General features: G+C 45.4%; 1 protein-coding gene across 1 annotated transcript in view; it reads left to right on the top strand.

Moving 5' to 3' along the window:
• The window catches only part of MYBBP1A (MYB binding protein 1a), a 79978-nt gene that overhangs the window by 49810 nt on the left and 8783 nt on the right, over positions 1–21385 (top strand). Inside the window, 1 exon segment of the mRNA XM_034752790.1 lies at positions 8767–8883. Coding sequence (XP_034608681.1) covers positions 8767–8883 — 117 coding nt within the window.

Consider the following 21385-nt stretch of genomic DNA (forward strand, 5'->3'; position numbering starts at 1 on the left):
TGTGTGTGTTTGTTTGTTAGTTAGGCTCCAGCAACGATCAGGGCCCCATAGCAACATTATTTCTGCCCATTGCGGGGTGGGTATGTTACAGGAAACAACATGGTCCTCTGGATAGGGCATGAGACTGGCAGTCAGAAGACATTGGGCCAGATCCTGTTTTCAGTTACACCATTGTAAATCCAGAGTAATTTCATTGCTTTCCCTGGTGGTGAATCTGTACTGGTCTAACAGTAGAATTTGAACAAAGGTTCTTTCCTTGACTCTCTGTCTCTGATTCACTCTGCGATCTTGAGTTGAATAGATTGCTTTAACATGTCTGGACTTCAGTTTTCCCATCTGTTTTAAACTGAAATAAAATAAGGAGAGGACTGTTTCTTTCAATAGGCCGTTTAATGACCTAGTAATGCAAAATGCTATACACATGGGCATTTACGGTGAAAGAAAATGATGTACACCTCTACCCCGATATAACGCTGTCCTCGGGAGCCAAAAAATCTTACCGCGTTATAGATGAAACCGCATTATATCGAACTTGCTTTGATCCGCCTGAGCGCGCAGCCCTGTTCCCTCTTTTCCCCCCCCCCCCGCCCCTCCGGAGCACTGCTTTACCACGTTATATCTGAATTTGTGTTATATTGGGTCGCGTTATATCAGGGTAGAGGTGTAGTTTAAATACCTGGTTACTTACACAGGCTTACTGGAGGAGCAGAATAAAAACAAATTGTGAATCTTTTCCATTATATTCTTATGTTTGCTGAGTCAGACACCACACTGTGCTGGCATTGTGCACTCATCTACCGAGAGTTGCTATTGTAAGGTAATATATGCATTGACACGTGGACACGGTCGCAGTTAAGGTTGCTTTGCTATATAGCCTGACACTTGAGCCCACAGTTTGTATGGCAGCAGTTGGCATCAGTTCTTCAAAATGCCAATAGCCTATTGAACTGCAAAGGTGCTCGGATAGTCGGGTAAAACTTCCCGTACAATTTGCCTTCTCACCAGGGTATGTTAAATCTATCACCAAAATGATAATGGTGAATTTCCTGGCTGTAATGCAATTTTAAGTTTAAGATTTTAATTGCTTGTTGTAACTTATTTTTCATGTAATTTTTTTTTATATATTAAAAAAAGTACTGGGTATGATACGCCACAGTCTTCCATCTGTCATTGTTGACCCATCTGCCAAGTTGGTAGCATACATTTGGAGTTGCTAGAAATTCTACTTCCGCTCTGCACCTGCCATAGGTGTTGGTATAAAGCAAAATCAGGCCCAGTGTATGTTTTGCATTTTGATTTGCTGAAAAAGTACACCCTCACACCTAAGGGTACGTCTACACTTACCTCCGGGTCCGGCGGCAGGCAATCGATGTTCTGGGATCGATCCCGGAAGTGCTCGCCGTGACGCCGGTACTCCAGCTCGGCGAAAGGAGTACGCGGCATCGACGGGGGAGCCTCCGCGCCGCGTCTGGACCCGCGGTAAGTTCGGACTAAGGTACTTTGAATTCAGCGTAGCTGAATTTGCGTACCTTAGTCCGAAGTGCGGGGGTTAGTGTGGACCAGGCCCAACTGTAGCATCACTGCTAATAGTGAAGTACAGGACGTGTGGTCTAGTGGTACCAGTATGATCCTGGGTCGAAATGTCCAGGCTCATGGGTTCCATTCACTGTATTGCCACTGACTTTCTGTTGAGTGGCTCTCTTACACAAAGGGAAAACGAGGCAGAGTTTAAGATGGAGATAATTCAGGGGAGCTTTGAGGCTTAATTAGTTAATTAATGTCTGCAAAATACATGGAGAGCCTCAGATGAAGTGGTATTATAGGAGTGCGAACTGTTCTAACTTCTGCAGTGCCTAGTACATTGCAGATGCTACTGTCAGTCAGTCCTCTGCACGATTCTGCGTGGCGTGACACTAAATACAAACCGGTGAGTAGCTCTATGTAATTTTTGGGTGCTTTCTCCCGTCTCTGTGTTTGTGTGATACCTTTTCATCTGCTTGAAATGCCTCCCTGGTGCCGTCCTTTTAAAACATGCAGAACTGAAAAACACTGTCTAGCCTTGTGTCAGAAACTGGTGCCTGAGTGAACCTGTGCAGCATAACAATTAACCATGTGTAAAACACGAGCTGAGATTTGGACAGTGCCTTCATCTTTTGAACACGGGACGGTGACTTTGATGCCCTTGTAAAGGGCTGTTACCCCTGGTGCTGTCTGCGAACTGTGCACTCTGGGGTTAAAACTCCCCTTCCCTACGCTGTCTCGGATAGTGATTTGGGTAACCTTTGTCTTGTTTCCAATGTAGCAACCACACCAGATGTGATCAGTCAACGTGAGAACAATGGTTGTGTTGCCCATCACTTGCCATTTAAAATCATCAGGTTGCTTATGCCTTATTGGGACAGATAGAGACATACTATATATCACAGCATCTTAGCCTGATTGCTCTGTGTGTTAGCCTGTAAATAAGGGAAATGGGGAGATTTGGGATCCCCCATCATCTGTTCCTGCAGTGAGTGTACAGTTAGTATTTTAAAGGGAGACTTTGAATGTTTATACTGAATTGACATGCATGTTAGTGTAAGAGAGAAACAAACAAAGCTGGCAGAAAACCCACAGAATTGGCATGTTATGGATTGTTGTTCATTTTCTTCCTCCCACATGAACTAATAATGAGCATTTCTACCTCATTTAGTCATATGGGTGGGTGGATGGATGGATATGTGTGTGTCATCTTTGGATGAATTTTTTTGGCAGATGGGGGGAGGGTTAGTGGGTTTCTTTCCCCCCCCTCTTTTTGTTAACTCTCTGAATTTACTGAACTGTTTTCTATAGTAGGTTTGGGGAACTAGATGGCTTATAGGACCCAGAATGGGTTATAAAGTTTTTCGCCTGGTCATGGGATCTAACCTAGCTCAGAATGTGAGTTCACTTACAAATTTTCATTTCAGGGGTATAGAAGTGTGTGTGTCTGCGTGTCTGTCTGTCTGTCTCCCTCTCCCGGAAGTATCCTTGTCTAATGGATTAAGCCCAGGGCTGGGAGCTCCTGTGTATTCTGAGAGAAGGTTGTTTTCTGAGTGTAATCTTCTTGAGCCTCGGTTTTGCCACTTGTAAAATGGGGAGAATAATATGTTTACTTCCCTACCAAGACTGTCTCGAGCCACAACTAAATAAAGGGTCTAATCCCACTCCTAGTGAGGTCAATGACAAAAGCCCTCTGACTCCATTGGGAACAAAGTGGTACTGCTTGTTCCTAAAGTGCCACATACATGCAGAGGGGTAGGAAGATTCGGTGGCGTAGTCGGGGATAGAACTTGAGCGTTGCTGGCCTCTGTCCATAGGCTGAAACTGTTACAGCCATACTCCCTGTAGGGAACTCTCCTCTGTACATGGTCAGTCTTGTTTGCCCTGGCAAACATCCACTTTAAAATGTAAGAATTCCCAGATTAGATCAGGCCAATGGTCCCCGGAGTCCAGTATCCTGTCTCTGACACTGGCCAGGACTCAGAGGAGGGTGCAAAAGTCATGGAGGAGCCAGTTATGGAACACACTGCACACAAGAAAAACTGCTTCCTTATCCCGTTCAGCTAGAGGCTGGTCTATGCCCTGAATGTGAGGGTTTATATCCTTTCCAAAACTCTTGGCTTTTTAAACCCTTGCCATTGTGTGAAAATGTTCTGCCAAAAAAAAATAATAATAATAATTTTGCAGAATGGAAAACAGGCGAATGTCATTGGAAACTTTTTTCTGCACATATTTTTCACAGTTCTAGTAGATGGCAAGTTATTTGGGACAAGGACAGCATAGAGGTCATTGCTAACTGTAACAGTATTTTTATGTAGACACGTGTGCCCAGAGCAGGGCATGTTTCTAAGCATCTACTTACCTAAAAATAAATAGCATTGGCTCTTAGAAATCTTAGATCTCTATAGTTTTGCTGGTCTCTTTCTCCCTGGCCCACCTCTTGGATTGCCAGCACCATCACTTGGACGTGAAAATTTAGGCTACTATTTATTTCTAAGAGTGAATAGTAATTTTAGGTGCCTCAATTTTGGGGCTATCAGCTTGAGTCACTTTTAAAAGAGCTGGGTTCTCAGGAAGTGCTGAGTACCCATTCTCAGAAAATCAGGCCCCCTTATGATGGACCCCCCAAATCACTAATCGTGTTGTAATCTTAGTGTGTTCCTACATAGATTCCCTTGCTAAATTCTGACACAGTTGAATACCTTGAGTTCCTTATGCATTGTATTCATGTCCGCAGTGTACCTCCTTTCAGCCAAGCTCTGTCCACTAAGGAAATATTCCCTATAAAGAGAAGAGAGCAAGTGGTTTCTCAGTGCACCTGAAAGGAAATGGCTTAATTTGAGTTATAACTGTACTTCAGTGACTCTTGTATTCCTTTCCAGCAGACTTCGTTCCCACCCCTCTTAAAGTGTCACAATAAAAAGGAAAAGCTTCCTAGAGCAGCCCACTCAAACAGCAGATTATCCCTTTTAACTTCTCTTAACTTCAGTAGGCGCCCAGGGGCCGTTGTTCTGCAGGCAGCTTTTAATAGATGTCCAGCCTTCAGGTCCGTAGCTTGGCATTTCTCAGGGGGTGCTCTCTGACCATAGATCAGCTTGGTTTAGGACTATAAAACTATTGCTATGGGCTGGTAATTTCCAGTCCATTGTGGTGCTGTCACTCACCATCAAATCTGAGCACCAGCACATTTCAGGTGTCCACGATTGTCCCTTTTGTAGAGCTATAGAATCAAAGTTCCATTTTTACGTACTAATAAAATGATATGAACAAGGACCGGTATTTGTACTTCTCTCTAAACAAGAGGGTGCTGATATTTGCTGCTGGTTTGTTGCGTTGGTTGGTAGCTCTCATGCTATAATTTGGGACCTGCTGAAGCTGATCAGTTTCCTTTCTTTTACTTACTCTCTTCAGGATTGTTTAATTTCTTACCCTTTCCAAGGACAGTAAAGCAGTAACGTTACCAGGCGTGATTTATCAATAGCCACACTTCATAGGTTCATTCAGTACGCAGTCTGCCTGGAGCAGGAGTTTGGTTGTAGAGTAGACAAGGAGGAATGTGGGCCAGGAGATTAAAACCACCTGTGACCGTAATCCACATTGCAGTAGGTCAACCCGTAACCTCTTAACTCACCAGGCCTCTCACTCTGATGCAGAAGAAGACCTAGTCCCAATGCCAAACTGAAGTCTGTTGGGTAAGATTATGGTTATCTGAAAAGAGGAAAACTGCCACTTGCATTAGCAACCTAGAAGATAAATGGGCGTGATGGGGCTGTGAAGTCTCTTTGAAACTGCAGCCATTACAATTCTACCTGCCCACGGGGCAAATTCCACTGGAATAAAAACAGAAATAGAACTAAACCTTTCTTCCCAGCAAAGGTGGGATTGTTAAGGTTCATGGGCTACAGGAGTGACTCCTCTTCAGGGCACATAGCAACCGTGTTGGCAAGAATAGAGACGTATAGTGTGGAACCAGGCTTTTCACTTACGCACAGTAGCTCTGTTAGCTGGGTTATTTAAAAAAAAATTGCAGGAGAGGTCATTTGATTGTTGTTGATTTAACCAGAGTTACAGATTCCTACCACCACTTGCCAGGCAGGCACTCACATACTTCTTGTAATTTACAAGGCAGCTATGGCTTATGAGACCAATTACGGCATGTCTGGGTGCATGCACTGAGTGTAGCGGAGAGCTGCCTTCGTGCAATTATAAAGAGAATAGGTGACCCCTGGAGTAAATGAAAGGCTGTAACTCACTTGAGGGGCCAGACGAGATCATAAACCTTAAGACGTCATCTCTCCTCGTGCAGTTTCAATAACGTTCGTCCAGGCAACTCATCTTGATTGCACCAGGATGCAAGAGAATGGTTCCTTGAAACTGCTCTAACAGCATCTCAGGACTGTAGATTAACTCAAGAGTGCCATCTTGCTTTGGTGTTTTATTTATGTGACATGCTGATCTTGTGGAGAGTCCTACCAGGGCACCAGTGACAAAGCTGTATTTCAGAGAGCTTAAGTAATTATTGGGTGGGAACATCACAGATCAAAAACAGCATCATCAAAAGTGACTAATAATGACAGGTGCCGTTTTGGATACGTGACTTGAGACCTGAGTGGGACCTGATTTTCAGTAAAGTGCTCAGCACCTGCCCTCCGAATAGCAGGCTTCTATGAAGTGTCTCAAAAGACCTAGTCCCTTGAGAACCTTGCTTATCATCACCATTTAGCGACAATAGCGGGTGTCACTCGAATAGTGTACATGCCTCCAGCCTGCACCCGAAATTCCAGCAGACATATACACACACATGGTTTTGATTTTTCACCTAGCTAAAATATTGCTGATTACTCGAACCAAAATTATGCTATGTTCCCGATGATTGTTTTTGTTGGATGTTAATTTGGCGCCAAGTATGGATTTAAAAAAAACCCATCCCTGCTCACTGGCTGGAACTGTCCATTTTAATTTATGAGCGTCTCAGTGTGCAAAGGTAAAGCCAGTAACTGCTATTTCATCATTGCCCATTCTCTTCACGCTGGGCCTGATTCTCCTCTCAGGCGCTGTCAATCAGGAATACATTTGATTAGATCAGTGGAGTTCCACCAGCATCACGCAAGCTGCGTCCAGACTGTGGTGTGTAGCTACATGCGTCAGTGAAAGGCTCTGGTTGTGGGGAAAGGCTCTGGCAGTGGGGAGGCAGCAGGACACGTCATGTGAAAAATAGCAGTGTGGATGTGGGAGGCACTGCTTGGGGGTGTCAAGAGTAGGGTACATACCCTAGGGTTCAGGCCTGTCTTTATTCCCTAAGCTCTGCCACACTGTCTACAATGCTATTTATACGCGTGATAGGGGCGTATGCCCTCTACATGCCACCGTGAAGGGTATGCGGCTTAGATGTACCCACCGATACGAACACAGGAATTGCCTATCGAATAAGAATGGTTTTGCATCTAGTCCAGTATCCTGTCTCTAAGAGCAACAATGTTGAGTAGGCGGCTAGAGAAAAACTTACTATCTGGAGAAGTTTTCTCCTAAGCTCCCCTAACTGGAGGCTGGCTTATGCTCAGGACTATGAGGACTTGTATGTTCCTCCCAAGCTCTTGTTTTGTGATTGCTTTACTCCTTACTGTTGTAACTCCGGATGTTCTTATTACCCATAGAAACATCAGATCCTTTTGTGAATACTGCTAAACGAAGTCTCGGGTATCTTGCGTCAATGAGTTCCACAGGCTATGCACTGCACGAAGGCAAACCAGGCCCCCTCTCTTTGTGGAGTTAAGATGCGGTACATGGTTACAAAATGGAGGCTTTTTTGGGGGGCAGATTCATTATTGATGCAACTCCATTGATTTTCAGTAGTTACACCCTGTTGCTCATCTGTCCACGGTAGGACGCCCCCTTCAAGCTACATGGGGAGTGCACGCACATCAGTCCACCCCCACCCCAGCGGGTGCTACAGGGCGTCCTTCTAGCAGGCCGGCACTCACCTTTCGGCCAGGGTCTCTCAAAACTGTCTCGTCCCTCTCTGTGTCCCCGGGGATGTCACCAAATAACCTGTAGTCAGCAAAAGGGGTTAAACAAAAGAAAGGTAAAGAAAAGCCTGTAAGGAGCTCCCTCCAGAATATGGGCCTCTTACTTCAGAGCGGGTCTAGGAGAATCAAGGTCCACTTCACAGTTCACTGAGATCCAGTACAAGTCTCAGTTCTTTTCCCCTTCAACGGAGGGGTTCTGCATCCTCCTCCTGCGTGTGCAGGGGCCATGCAGGCTGTCAATCCGCGCTCCAGCTTCTCCCGTTGGAGTGGAGTTCCCTCTTTGTAACTCCTCCAGTCCTGGCATGGTGTGCCAGTACCGGGGGCTGTGGCACCCCAACCCAAAGCAGCTCCTTAACCCTTTCCATGCTAGTGCGGGGTTTATAGAGCCCTCGCACACCCAGATTGAAATTAGCCCTTTGTGACTGCGGACAGCAATACAGTGTTTCTACCTGTGGATAGAATTCACTCGCTCTTTTTCTTTCTGACATTTTGTTGTCGGGAAAGTGTCCCTGTTAAATCCTACAGTGTATTTACACTAATTGTTGGTGTTGTGTCTTGATGTGTTTCTTTTGTTTGCTTTGTGCATTGCCTGTACCTAAATGAGGACTTAAAGTAGAATCTCTGGACTAGAGGAGGACCCGTGAGAAGGCTGCAAATTCCCATTGGGTTTCTATTGGATACTTCTCTTCAATGGTCCTGTTAACATGTAGGTTTAATGAGTGCGTTTTACTCCAGGGCTAGACTGAGTGCTGCTTTGAGCTGCAATTTCCATCTGGGGCTTCCTTTTGAAATGGAGCATTTGCTAGGCTGCCAGCTCCAATCTCTTACGTTTTGTGTGTAATGCATTTACCAACAGAGCTAGAATGCAACAAAAGGTAAAGTGATGAAAAGGTTGCTTATAGATTTATGGAGACTATATATGTTGCAGTGCCATACAAGGTTGATTCTGAAATAACAGTGATCTCTCCACCCGTTTGACTCCCATTTTAAATGCATCCATTCTACCGAATAATTCCAGTCTGTGACTCAAGTGCCTTGTGTTAGGAATGACTCTGAAAGGGAGAATGAATGTTTTGTGACAAAGCATTAACTGTGCTGGTGAGTCTAATGCGGACCATCCCCATATTTAGCTGGGGGTTTCAGTGGTCTGTAGGTAGCTAATGCAATCCACCAAAAAGAACGGAGTTTAAAGTGTCCCTCTTTTCCTTCCAAATTCCAGGCGCAGGCGTGTATGCTTCTCCAGAGGGCCCTGCAGACTCGGGATTTGAAGCTCTCCATGACGACGGAGGAGGAGTGGGAGGAGCTGATCAGAGAGAGTACCAATCAGATCACAGAGGTAATGAGAACCAGCAGGTTAAACGTGGGTAGTGCCTACTGGATGCCTTTTCTGAACCTGTGCCTCATGGGCTCATAGGGCCAAATTCAGATGCAGTACAATTGTTTTGGTTCCATTAAATTGACTTCAGTGCATTTGCACCCACTTACATTTGATCTGAATCTGGACCCCCTAGTACCTAGCGAATGCATTCTTTGGTGTTCATGCCACATGAACTCCTGCATGCTGTAGGACATAGCCATTTTGTATCATATATAACAGGCCTGGGATGCTTGGCTGTAGGTCTGATACAAGAGGGAGTGGATCCAAGTGGAAGAGGCTAAGCATGAGGAATAAACTTGCCTGGGTCAGAACATTTTAGGCATTTTAGATTCAATACACAGATGACATTTTGCATGTACCTTTCCTTGAAGAATCTCGAGGGGCATCATAAATATTAATTTAACTTTGCAAAACCTCTGAAAGTTAGACCTGTTTTACAACTAGATAAACCTGTAAGGCAAAGAGGAAAAGTGACTTGACTTGCGTACGGTCATAAGTGGAACCAAAATTTAGAACCCAGGAGTCCTGGCTCCTGGTCCCCTGGCATAGCCCCAGACCACTCGCTGCTAATGGTAGATGGATATTTGCCAAGAGAACCCTCAAATCATTTGTTCTAAAAATAGAATGATGCAAAGATTGCAGCACAGCTAGAGCAAAAGAACGATGGGTCCACGCTGATTCTGGTGCTTTAGGAGTGAGTGTTCCGAAACGTTACAAGAGGTGGTCTCAATGAACAGATGGGGCTTAATTTCAGTGACTCATATTGGTTAAGGTCTTACCTGTATTACTATCATCTCTCTGAGTATAGCTTTCATTCTTCGCGCATTTGTAATTGGTTAGGATGGTCATAAGTTTCTATGGCAATAAGCAATATTAGAATGTTGGCAACAGATAAAATAGATTTGCTTGGAATTCTTGTTCCTACTCGCTGAAGAAAAATTCTAAGAAACTCAGGGATGACCTTTGTAGTACTTTCGAGAAATCAGGGAGTCTTGGGTTTCAGCAAAATGCATTTTTTTAATGATTACATCAACAACACAATGGGCAGAATCAGATCAGCTATCTTCCTCAGCAAACCTTCTGTGTCACCATGTCTCTCTCTAGCTTTCACTTATGCTCTAATAAATTTGTTAGTCTCTAAGGTGCCACAAGTACTCCTGTTCTTCTTTTTGTGGATACAGACTAACACGGCTGCTACTCTGAAACCTCTCTAGCCAGCAGCCCCTGTTCTATACCTGCAGGCTCACAAGAGGGCCCTACGTCACATTAGTGATACCCATTGAATTTTACGATGCCTCCATATCATTCAGTTCAGGATCCAAAGTTTGTTCTAACATTGGTAGCGACATGAGCTGTTGCTGAGCGGAATGAGTCTTCATCCCTTTCCATTTCTGCGGATGTTTCCATATTAACAAAAATTGCCACAATGTGGTTCAGGTAGATGGAGATTTTCAAGGAATCCTAAAGGAATTAAACTCCCACTGAATGTCAATGGTATTTGGGCACCTAACTCCCTATGGCTGGAAAATCCCAGCTATAGGGTCTGAATCTCCAATGCCATGCGCCAGTTTTATACCAGTGTAACTTCTTTGAAATCAGTGCATTTACATTGGTGTATAACTGACATCAAGAATTGCCGAACTAGCCCCATAAAATGCTGGTGAGCAAATACACGGTGTATAATTCCTAATTTATTGTAAAAATTATTTGCCTGTTTCCGGTGTAGTTGAGCGATTTAGTGCATTGTGAGGTTGAACGTTGTGCCAGAAAATTGTTTCCAACGTTACAAACCCTGTAACAGACCTTGCTGCCAAAAGAGCACCAGGTGTTGTGGGGTGTTCTTGTACTGAGTAACATAGACAGTGCCTGACTGATAGCACTGGAAACGTGCGGTGGCTTGATGGTCTAGTGGAAACTTTCTTAGCAAGTGGGCACAGGTTCAAATCCTGGCTTATCTCCAGGAGAAAAAGGCGCATGGCAGATCCAGCGGTTAGAAGCTGAAGCTGGACAAATTTGGACTATGAATAAGGCACACAGTTTTAAGTGATGGTAATTAACCAGTGGGACAACTTACCTAGGAACGTGGTGGGCTCTCGGAGTTTCCAAGGGCGTGTCTGTACTTTGAGCTGGGGGTGTGAGGAGACACACTGGCGAGAGCTCTCATCAAGCTGATGTGCTTAAAGAGACTGTTCCTGCTGTGGCAAGAGTAGCAGGGGGGCAAGCCACCCCGAGCACGGACCTAGCTGTGTCTCTGACAGTCACATCCTTGGTGCCTCTCTTGGCGCTTTCTGCCGCGGCTGCATTCTGTGTGGAGCTGGGAATTGCACCTCCACCTCAAAGTTCTAGACGTGCCCTCAGTCAAGACTGGACATCTTCTAAAAAAAAAAGAGGCTTTTGTTCAAACAGATGTGAGGGGCCGTGATGCAGTCGCTTTTGGGTGAGGTTCTTTGGCCTGGCTTGTGCAGGAGGTCTGACGAGGGGGTATCATAATTCTTTCTGGCCTCAAAATCTAGGAATGCCTTTGTTAGCTACTAACTAGGTAGGGCATAGGAAGAGACAGGAGGAGGTTCCTGCTCCCTAGGGGATTCAGTCTCAATGGCCTGCTCAGCCCATAATCCCTCTACAAACTCGGGTGCCCTTCAGTGCCTGCTGTGTCAGGCTTCTGAGATGTGTCCACTGGGAACAGGACTGAGAGCGGTAACCCATTACGTACCGGCAGCTGGGAGGTGGTAACAGAACTCGCTCGCTACCGGCGGGAGGTCGGATTTAGACATGAACGGCTCAATAGTCTCCAAATATCCTGCACCGCCACCTGAGCCATCTGTTTCCCAAAGCGGTGACGGTGTGAGTACAGGGTCTGAAATAACTTGAAAAGCCTGAACTTTTAAGTGGCTCTTTGCTAATGCGTACGCCGGCTGTTTAAACAGCAGCACGGCTCGCCGGGGAGCTGTGGTCAGGAGGGTTGAGTTCCGTTCTAGCAGCTGTCAGTCAGGTTTTCAGCAGCAATGCCAGTGATTTCCCAGATTGAAGTTGGCCACAGTAGGGCAAGGGCGGCAGGAGAGGACTGGAAGCCGTTTTCTGTGTTTTGCTTTCCCATCTTGTCTTGCCTCGGTGATTGCGTTACACGCCTCCAGATCGGAGATCTGCTTTGCGATGGCCATGGATTGCCGCACAGGAAGGGAGCCATGTGAGAGAGCTGCGTCCGGGGATATTATTGCAATATCTGTGTGTCCCTGTGCAAAACTAAAAGGCAAAAGAGGGAGAATCAGTTGTTTGGAAACCTTAAATGATGAGACAGCTGCTTGAAATAGCAGCCCTGACTGCTGCAGGGCTCTGCCTCTTTTATTTATATAAGCTTCCTTGACCTCGTTTGTTCCCAAGCTATTTACACACACTTACAAAACATGCACAACACAACTGCTGGGGATTTGTGTTCACCCTCTCCCCAGCCCTTGTGATGGTGCCTCGCAGATCGCAGGACAGCCAGATACTTCAGAGAGGATTTGATCTTGCACAAACCATGTTTCCTGTGTGTGTGCTCACTCCCTCCGGGCGCTGAAAGGGAATCTCTCCACTGCACCTCCATACAGCCGGAGCAAACGGACGTGCATGCACAGAGCTGTCCATGGAGGGCCCCTAGTGAGGGTGGAACTCTGTGCAAAATAGTTAATGGTGCAGCACTTTTTGTTCTCCTCATTCCACGGCGGATACTTTTTAAAAAATATAATATTACTGCAGCTTTTAAAGTTGCCCTAATTTGGGGACCTAGACAACATGACGGTGTTGTCAATGAAAAAGGAATAATAATACTTGCCACTCTACTAGCTCCATTCACCTGAGGCTCTCAAAGAGTCTTAGCGATGTTTATTAATAGTAATGATAATAATAGTACTGGTTCTTACATGACTGATGAAAAGCGCTGATCTGAAAGCACACTAAATAAAAACCATTTCACTGAAACCCAAGACTCCCAGCTTCCTGAAGAGTAGCACAAACATCATTATCCCTGTTTTGCAGATGGGGAAACGGAGGCACAGAGACATGAAGTGACTTGCTCATGGTCATGCAGTGGGCCAGTGGCAGAGCCAGGAATAGAACCCAGGTCTCCTGAGTCCCAGTCCAGTGCTCTCGCCACTACTGCTTCCCCATTAAACCTCGCAACAGCACCGTGTTAGAGAAGTAGCATTATCCCCAATTTGCACATGGAGAAACTAAGGCACCATGTTCTCAAATGAATTACTCAGAGTCACACAGCAAGTCCAGTGGCAGAACCTAGGACTCCTGACTTCCCGGCCAGGAGATCCCTCCACACTCGCTATATGTTTTCATGGAGCGGGGTTCGTGTATACGTTGGCTTTGCAATTTATTGGCCAAATTGCTAGCGGATGTCATTACATTATAAAGATCTCATTTCAGATGCAGCTGCCCTGAATTCTTCTCACCTTGGTGCATCCCCTCACCCTCTTGTATCCGTAGAGCTCCGTTTTCTCTTTGTCCTCCTACTCTGCTGCTGTCCTGCCTTTAAAGTAGTCTCCGAGCCAGTGACCCATTGACAAAATTTGGTTAGGAGCCAATGTAATTCTAGACCTTGGACAGACTGAGTGTATTTGTGGGGTACGCCCTTACCAGAGACTGCACTTGCTTTTCTGTGGCCAAGTCTCTAATGCTATATGGCCAACGCCCCCATCAACTCCTGCATAGGATGCTGCAGCTGAGGTTGTAAGTAGTTGTTGAGAGTTGAAAGCCAGAGGGAAGTGGAAAAAAGTCATGAGATGTGTCACTGGAAAATTGGTACGTTTATTACTGAGCTTTTGTGGAAAACCTGTCCGTGAAGGTGAGTCTTTTCTTGGCTCGTAAACAGTGGTTTGCTGGTTGGGGTGTGGGTGGGTTTTTTTTTTTGTTTTGTTTTGATCTGCCTTCTCCTGTAAGTACATCCTGGGATGGCCTGGATTCTTTATAATTTCCTATCAACGTAGCATCCTGTACAAAGGGAAGGGTCAGCAGGCAGCGTTGCTGTTCCTGTGGTCAACCCATCGCTGTGCTGAGATACCGCGTCAGACCGTTAGCCTGTCTACCCTGGAATGAAGACTCTGGCTATAGCCAGTACCTGAGGTGTTCAGAGGAAAGTGCAAACGTCCCATGCTGTGATACACCTATTAGTGTGTGTCTGAACCCCTCCACCCCCAGGGGTGATCATTTTAGGCCTTGTCTACATGCAAAAGTTTATTTTTTGTTGTTGTTGGTTTTTTTCCCCCTATATAACCTGGGGCGTGAATTTAATGTTGATCTAGTTATGCCATTATAACAACCCATGCGGACGCTTTCTTATTCTGGTATTAGAGTGGCTTTTGGGGGTTAGTTTATGTTGCTTAGGAAGAGGTTTAAGCTACACTGGAAAAAAACACTAGTGGGATTAGAGTTTTCACACGAGGGGAGAGAGTGAAACCATATAACTGGTAAAACTTTCCCATGTAGACCAGCTTTAGTCTCCAGAGTGCATGACATTTGATAACCCGTGTTTGTGTCTTAATTTGCACGGCTGTGAAAATCACCAAGTCCTGTTTTAAAAGTCCAGCCGCAGTGTTTGTCCTGATGATCTCTGAGCCGGTGAGTCCCTGTGTGTGTCTGTGGGCACATCTAGGCAGCAGTCTGTGTGGATGTGCTGTGCTAGCTATACGCTAGCCAGCTTGCTGAATGGCTGTGCAGATGCAGCAGTGCTGTTAAAGTGCTCTGTGCACACTAAATATTGCTGGGGAAGCGTTCAGTCATGTTTATTCCATCCCCTGCACTCTGGCTGTCCTACAGTGTGTCTTTTTCGGTATTGTTATATGGCTTTAAAACACTCCCAATGCTTTAAACTCAGAAAAAAATAAAAATTTTCCGCGTGAACTTGTTTTTGCAGATTTTTTTCCATGTCTGCCAAAATAAATGTTGTAGAGAAAATGCAGAGTCCTCCAGTGATGCTCTTTTGAGCGGGATCTGTTTGGTCTCTCATGTGGCCAGGGACAAAAGAGGGTCTGATTCGCTTCCTTCCCTGCTCATTAACGACCATGTCCCCACTAACACTGGTCCTTTCCAGGCTAAGTAATTCTGCCCTGCCATCCCTGCCTGCACCACCTGCTTCCTGCATGCATATAAAACTGGGCAGCATGGAATTCACCCCGCTTTCTGCACAATCTCTATAAATGGGCAGGAAGGGAAATACATTTTGAGGTTTGAGCCTAATTTCTCCCCAGGCATTCTGGGGAGGAGATAATATGCTGCCTCCTCCATAGTGTTGGTGGTAGCTACCGTATTGTTAGGGAGTATGGTTTGACAGCCCTTCCTTAATGTACAAATGGAGAAGAGTCCTCAGATTCCACAGATGCTTCCTATGCTGAACCGGTTCCGTGGGAAACAGAGGTCGTCTGTCTTCAGGCCTATCCATTTGAAACCTTTTGTCCTTGCTGAAATTAAATGATTGAGCAAACTGTAGTTGGTTGGGGCCAAAGATGATGAGTGCAGGGGCTTGGTGGAAGTGTTGTGCTTTTGTATCCGTGAGGTCCTAGGTTAGGGCCTGGCTCATCTGTTGCAGAAGTAGTGAAAATCCGCCAGAGAGGTAGGGATTAGGATGCCGCAAGCTCCTTGAGTGACCTTAATCAAATCACTTAGCCTCTCTGTGCCTCGGTTCCCCATCTGTAAAATGTGGATAGTAGCATTTCCTTACTCTCGGGTATCGTGAGGATAAATACGTGAGAGATTATGAGGCTCTCAGATAGCGTGGTGATGGGTCCCATAAAAGTACCTAAGATTGAATGCTTTGGGTATTTTTTTATTAGGCTGTTGGTTTTTTTTTTTTTTTCTTGGCCCTAACTAGAGGAATCCTTTCGACGTGTGAATCTCTGTGTAACCATGAGGAAGTGAACTTCTCTCCAAACATGAGTGGACTTCCCGTAATTTGAAAAGCTCGCGGAGCTGTTTGCTGGTGCTGGAAAATAACCTTTAAAGCCGGAGTTTCCTTAAAGCAGTGTCAGGGTGTACCAGGGGATGTGAGGCAGTGAAAGGTGCGTGTCTGCTGCAGACATGTGGCATCGTGCTCCATCACTAATTGGTACATCCATCCATCAGCAACCAGGTCTGTTGTGTGGGAGGAGGGAAGGACGGAGAGAGCGCGCGGCGTGTGGAAAGAATGCAGCTTGGCTGTGGGGTTTGTTTGACTGAATGGAAGATCCACCTGACGGAGCGGTGACTGATACGTCAGGGTGAAGGGCTGTTTGTTTTGTACAACAAAGTATGCTGGAGGGTGTGCCAGAGATGTAGAATTTTGAACTGGTGCCAGAGCCCTGAGCTAGGAAACCGGCCCTCCTCTCTCAGTAACAGAATGATCATCTGGGATATCGCTGCGTTTCGCATCAGCCTAGACTAACAGTTCCCACTTCAAAAGTACCAGGCAAGAAGCTGTATTGCTTGGGGCTCCCTCAGGCGGCAGAGCGACCCACGCTGAAATGTAAAGGCTTTGAGAAGTGTTGAACTCGTAGGGCCTGTTTCACTGCCTTGGTGTCTTTCCACTGACCCCTATGGTATCCGTAGGAAGGAAAGGTATCTCTCAGGTTTGGGTACTGGCCTTGGATTCTGGAGATGCCGGTTCAAGTGTGTGTGTGTGTGTGTGTGTGTGTGTGTGTGTGTGTGTGTGTGTGTGTGTGAGAGAGAGACAGACAGACAGACAGACAGACAGACATCTCAGAGCCTGGGCTCCAGCCTGAGACCAAACATCTACGTAGCTATGTTTAGCCCTGGGAGCTCAAGTCAGTTGCCCTGGGCTCTGAGACTGGGTGCTGTGGGGATTTGCATTGCAGTGTAGATACACTCTCTGTCTCTGATCCCCGCCTGTACAATGGGCATCTTAGCATTGCCCCACCTCCCAGAGATGCTATGATTAAAGACAGCAAGGTGCTCAGATGCTACTGGAAGTACCTGAGAGAGAGAGAGAGACACAGTTTGGGTTTTGGATCAGCTCAGCTATTTTTTTTTTTTTTAAACACCTAATGTAAGTTAAAGCTCTTGGCAGTAGGAGGAAACTCAAGGTCTTACACATTTTATACTGCCAAGGCTCTGGCTCTGCAAACCCCTACATGCAAGGTGGCTCCCCATTGACTTCAGTGGAGCCCTGCACAAGGGCAGAGATCCAGCAGCACAAAGCAGCAGGATCGGGTCCCGGGTCTGTATTTTGTTCTGTTTTGTAAAGGTCAGATTTGTAGCTGGTTGAGGAGTGTGACTGCTCCTGATTTCACTAAGTTACCATCATGGTGCTTGCAAATTGGGTAACTACATGTACACAGTGTATCTGTCTTACCTGCAGGTTTAGTTACCTTGAGTTATACCTGGCATAATTACCACAGGAATTGTGTCTCCAGACTGGGTATGCAAGTGTGTGCCAATTTGGCCCCAAGAGTTATACTAAACATGGGAGCGAGCATGTGACCTGTTCTTTAGAGGGAAGTTGAGGGCATTTCCCTTCTGCTTTCCCTTCCCTTCTGAAGTTTCCTGGCTACAAATGTGCAATAACTTCCTAGCCTGGGACTATATTTCTCTTTTCGTGTGTGTGTGTGTGTGTGTGTGTGTGTGTGTGTGTGTGTGTGTGTGTGTGTGTNCTTATGGTAGCGACAATGGAAACAATTGGAAATACTGCGATTGGCCAATAGTGCCAGTGTGGACATAAAGGGTGTAAACAGCATTTCCCATGATGGTTAGAGAGGGTGACGGGGTAATTTGATCAATAAGCTGTCCTTGTGAAGGATCTTGAACTACAAGTTCCATAACCTTGGACAAGTCATTTCACCTCTCCATGTCTCTGTTTTCCCTTGTATAATAGGAGGATATTTATCAACTTTGCAGGGGTTTAGTTAGTATCTCGCAAGGATGCTACAGATGTCTGAAGTATTGTTAGAATAGTTACATATTTGCTGTATATGCACTGTGCCCTTTGTTGTTTGGTAATCACTTTTGCTTTACATTTGTAAAATATATTTTAAAAGTTTGAGCGTTCTGTAGTAGAAATTGCACTCCATACAGTGACTTGCATACCTAGACAGACTGTGTAGAGTTTCTTTCATAGAGTTTCGGGGGGGTGAAGATAACCAAACCCTCGTGCAAACCTGTGATGTACAAACAGTAGTCTGTGCTGCAAATGGCAAGAATACTTGGGCTGATATTTTTCAAAGCTGCTGATGGGATTTGGAGACAATTCTCATTAAAATGCGCTGACCCACAGCTGGGAGACAAACCCTTCCAGGGACTGAGGACCATCCGAAACCTCACCACCTTCCATTTCAAATGCAAAGCACAGTGCAGCATGTATAATAACGTAAAAAATCCTCCCTTGTGCACGTGTCTCCCTCTGCAGAGAGGATGAGAGGAATAAACACTTGTGACAGAAGTTAGTCACCTCGCGTAATACACTGCTGGAAGGTGCACAGATACTATGGTGATGAATGCAGTGTAAGAAGCGACGTAAAATAGAATGGGAATTGGGTGTCCAAGGCTTCCTAGGTAACTTTCATCATCCCAGCTATAATGTGCACAAGGATTCTAATAAACTTATGTGCTTTCAGACTTGGAGGAAAATATCTTCATTGCCCTCGTCAAAAAATGAGCACGAGCTGGACGAGAAACCCAATAGGTTAAACCGTGTCTGGATCCGATTTCATTAAAATCATTCTCTCCAGCTTCTGCACCATTAAAGCTTGCACAAGCTACAAGAATTAATATTGGCTTCTTCTGCGCTGGGTGATTGGCAATCATTTGTCTGATCGAGCTTATCGCCAATAGGTGATTGGTTGGTTGGGTGTTTACATAGCGCCAACAGAATGCTGGAGTGGTCTTGAGATTTTGCACTCGCATAACTAAATCTATATACCCTCTTACATGCAAACCACCTACATCAGTGTAGACAGGCACTGGTACAAAGCAGGGTTTTTGCTGATGTAACTTAGCAAAGCACTTAAGTCAAGGGGACTAAAGCCCATGCTTAAATGTTTTACTGCACCAGTGTGACTGCATCCGTTTAGTTGTATTGAAATCCATTGAGATTAAAGAAATTTGCACCAAAGACCTGATTTCAGAGGTGTCAACCCAATGCCGTTTTGATTTCAGTGAGAGCTGCAGGTGTTCAGTACTTCTGAAAATTAGGCCATAGGTAGTTCAGGACTGTTCTTGCTCCCATTAACATCATTGGGAGTCTTTCCTTTGATTTCAGAGGGCTCTGAATCAGGCCTTTATTACTCAAACACAACGACATGGTGTTAGTGCCTGGAAATCAAGAACTCAAACTGAATAGAAACTTATTGAGTCTCTGGGCTTGGCTACACTTGCGAGTTACAGTGCAATAAAGGAGCCCGAGAGCACTAGCTCACTCCCCGTCCACACTGGCAAGGCACGTAGAGCGCTCTGACTCCGCAGCTACAGCGCTGCTGGTTTCCATCTCGGCGAGAGGAATAACGTTCGCTGCGCCTTGGCTACAACGCCTGGGCGTCAGTGTGAACGAGGTGTTGTATTACTGTGCTCTGATCGGCCTCTGGAAAGGTCCCATAATCCCCTTAAGTCAAGTGGCCACTCTTGTCATTGTTTTGAACTTCTGTAGGAATGCGGAAATACCCGTTCAAAGCTCCGTTTCTGACAGCCGGCATGCAAGCCGTTACTGGGAATGCTGTGTGTGTGTGTGTGTGTGTGTGTGTGTGTGAGAGAGAGAGAGAGGCGGGGGGTGGCGTGGGGGGCGGTCTGCTGCTGTCTGAACTTACAAGACAGCATGCTGACGTGCTCTCAGCCCCCCTAAAACCCACTCTCTGTACCCCCCCACTACACACTCCCTGTCACACTCCACCCCACCCCTCCCATTTTAAAAGCACGTTGCAGTCACTTGCATGCTGGGATAGCTGCCAATAATGCACCGCTCCTAATGCCGCTGTAAGTGCTGCAAATGTGGCCACCCCAGTGCGCTTGAAGCTGTCAGTGTGGCCAGACTGCAGCGCTTTCCCTACTGCGCTCTACGAAGGCGGGTTTAACTCAAAGTGCTCTACATCTGCAAGTTAGCCATGCCCTCTGTCTACCATTTCACTAAGCTCAGACAATGAAACAAACAGCATACATGGTAGAAAGTAAATGGGTGATTTTGAAGTCTTTGTTTTAATAATCAAAAGTGTTTTTAATTTTCAAAATGTCAAATAGTTTTATTTCTCTTCCGTTTCCCCCTCCCGCCCTTTGTCTTTTCTGTGTAGATTATAAACTCTTCAGGGCAGAAGTGTCTCTCACTATGTATTTGTACAGCACCTTGCATAAGGGGCCCCGCACTCTCAACTGATCTCAGCTACTGTAATACAAAGAATAATGCTTGCCTGGTAGCATCCTATTTCAATATTAACAAGGATACTTTTAATACAAATCTATCTCTGCTTTGTTGGTTTAAACAAATAATTGACTTGCTGATTTTTTTTGTGGGGAGAGGGGTAAATGGAATGTGGAATAATTTCATGCGTGTGAGTATTTTTAATTACACAGCTAATATTTGTTTTTCCTTTTACCTGAGAGACTTTAGAGCCATCGACTCGTGTGTAACCTTGGAAGTTATTGATAGCTCTGCCATAGGGAAGCATAGCTTATACACACCAAGAGGGAGTAATTAGCAAATTATTGACAGTCAAATGGAGTGGCGATGTGAATTCTAGCCTGCAGAACGTGGTGGCATTCAATTGCTGGCTCTGCTTGTGGAGCATTTGGTGGACCTGATCATGAAATGAATGTATTTTTGTATATTCAGGGGTGCAGAATCCCTTAAAGATAATGAGCTATCTGCTACTCCGAAAGCTATATAATCATATGTTTCCGCTCTATTTTCCTGTAAAGCTGTGCATCGGATTGTCTTGCCAACTGTTCTTTTACCCTTCTGTTGCAATCCACAGTCAAAGAAGGAGCTTCTCTGGTGCAATAGAATTCTTTATACTCCTCAGAATCTGCAATACNCAAAGAAGGAGCTTCTCTGGTGCAATAGAATTCTTTATACTCCTCAGGATCTGCTATACATAAGGGGTTTGATTCTGATTTAATTTACTTCGGTGTAAACCAGGAGTAACTTCTCTGAAGCTGTTGGAGTGACCAGTAGGTCAGAATGAGATCTATGTTGTATGTGATACAGTGGGGATAGGCATCTGTGTGAGTGCTCTGATGTCTGTTTCAGGTATTTATCACCATAGAATCTGCACTCCTCACACTCTTTAATGTATTTATCCTCAAAACACCCGTGAGGCAGGGCAGTACCATTAGCCCCATTTTATAGGTGGGGAACCGAGGCACACAGAGGCTGAGTGACTTGCCCAAGGCCACACAGGGAGTCTGTAGCAGAGCAGGGAACTGAGTCTCCTGACCACTGGAGCATCCTCCCTTTCTAACATTTATTCAGATTTCTTTACCCTCTTAATTCTATTTTATG

The sequence above is a fragment of the Trachemys scripta genome, chromosome 18 (assembly GCF_013100865.1).
Source record: "Trachemys scripta elegans isolate TJP31775 chromosome 18, CAS_Tse_1.0, whole genome shotgun sequence".
Lineage (NCBI taxonomy): Eukaryota > Metazoa > Chordata > Testudines > Emydidae > Trachemys > Trachemys scripta.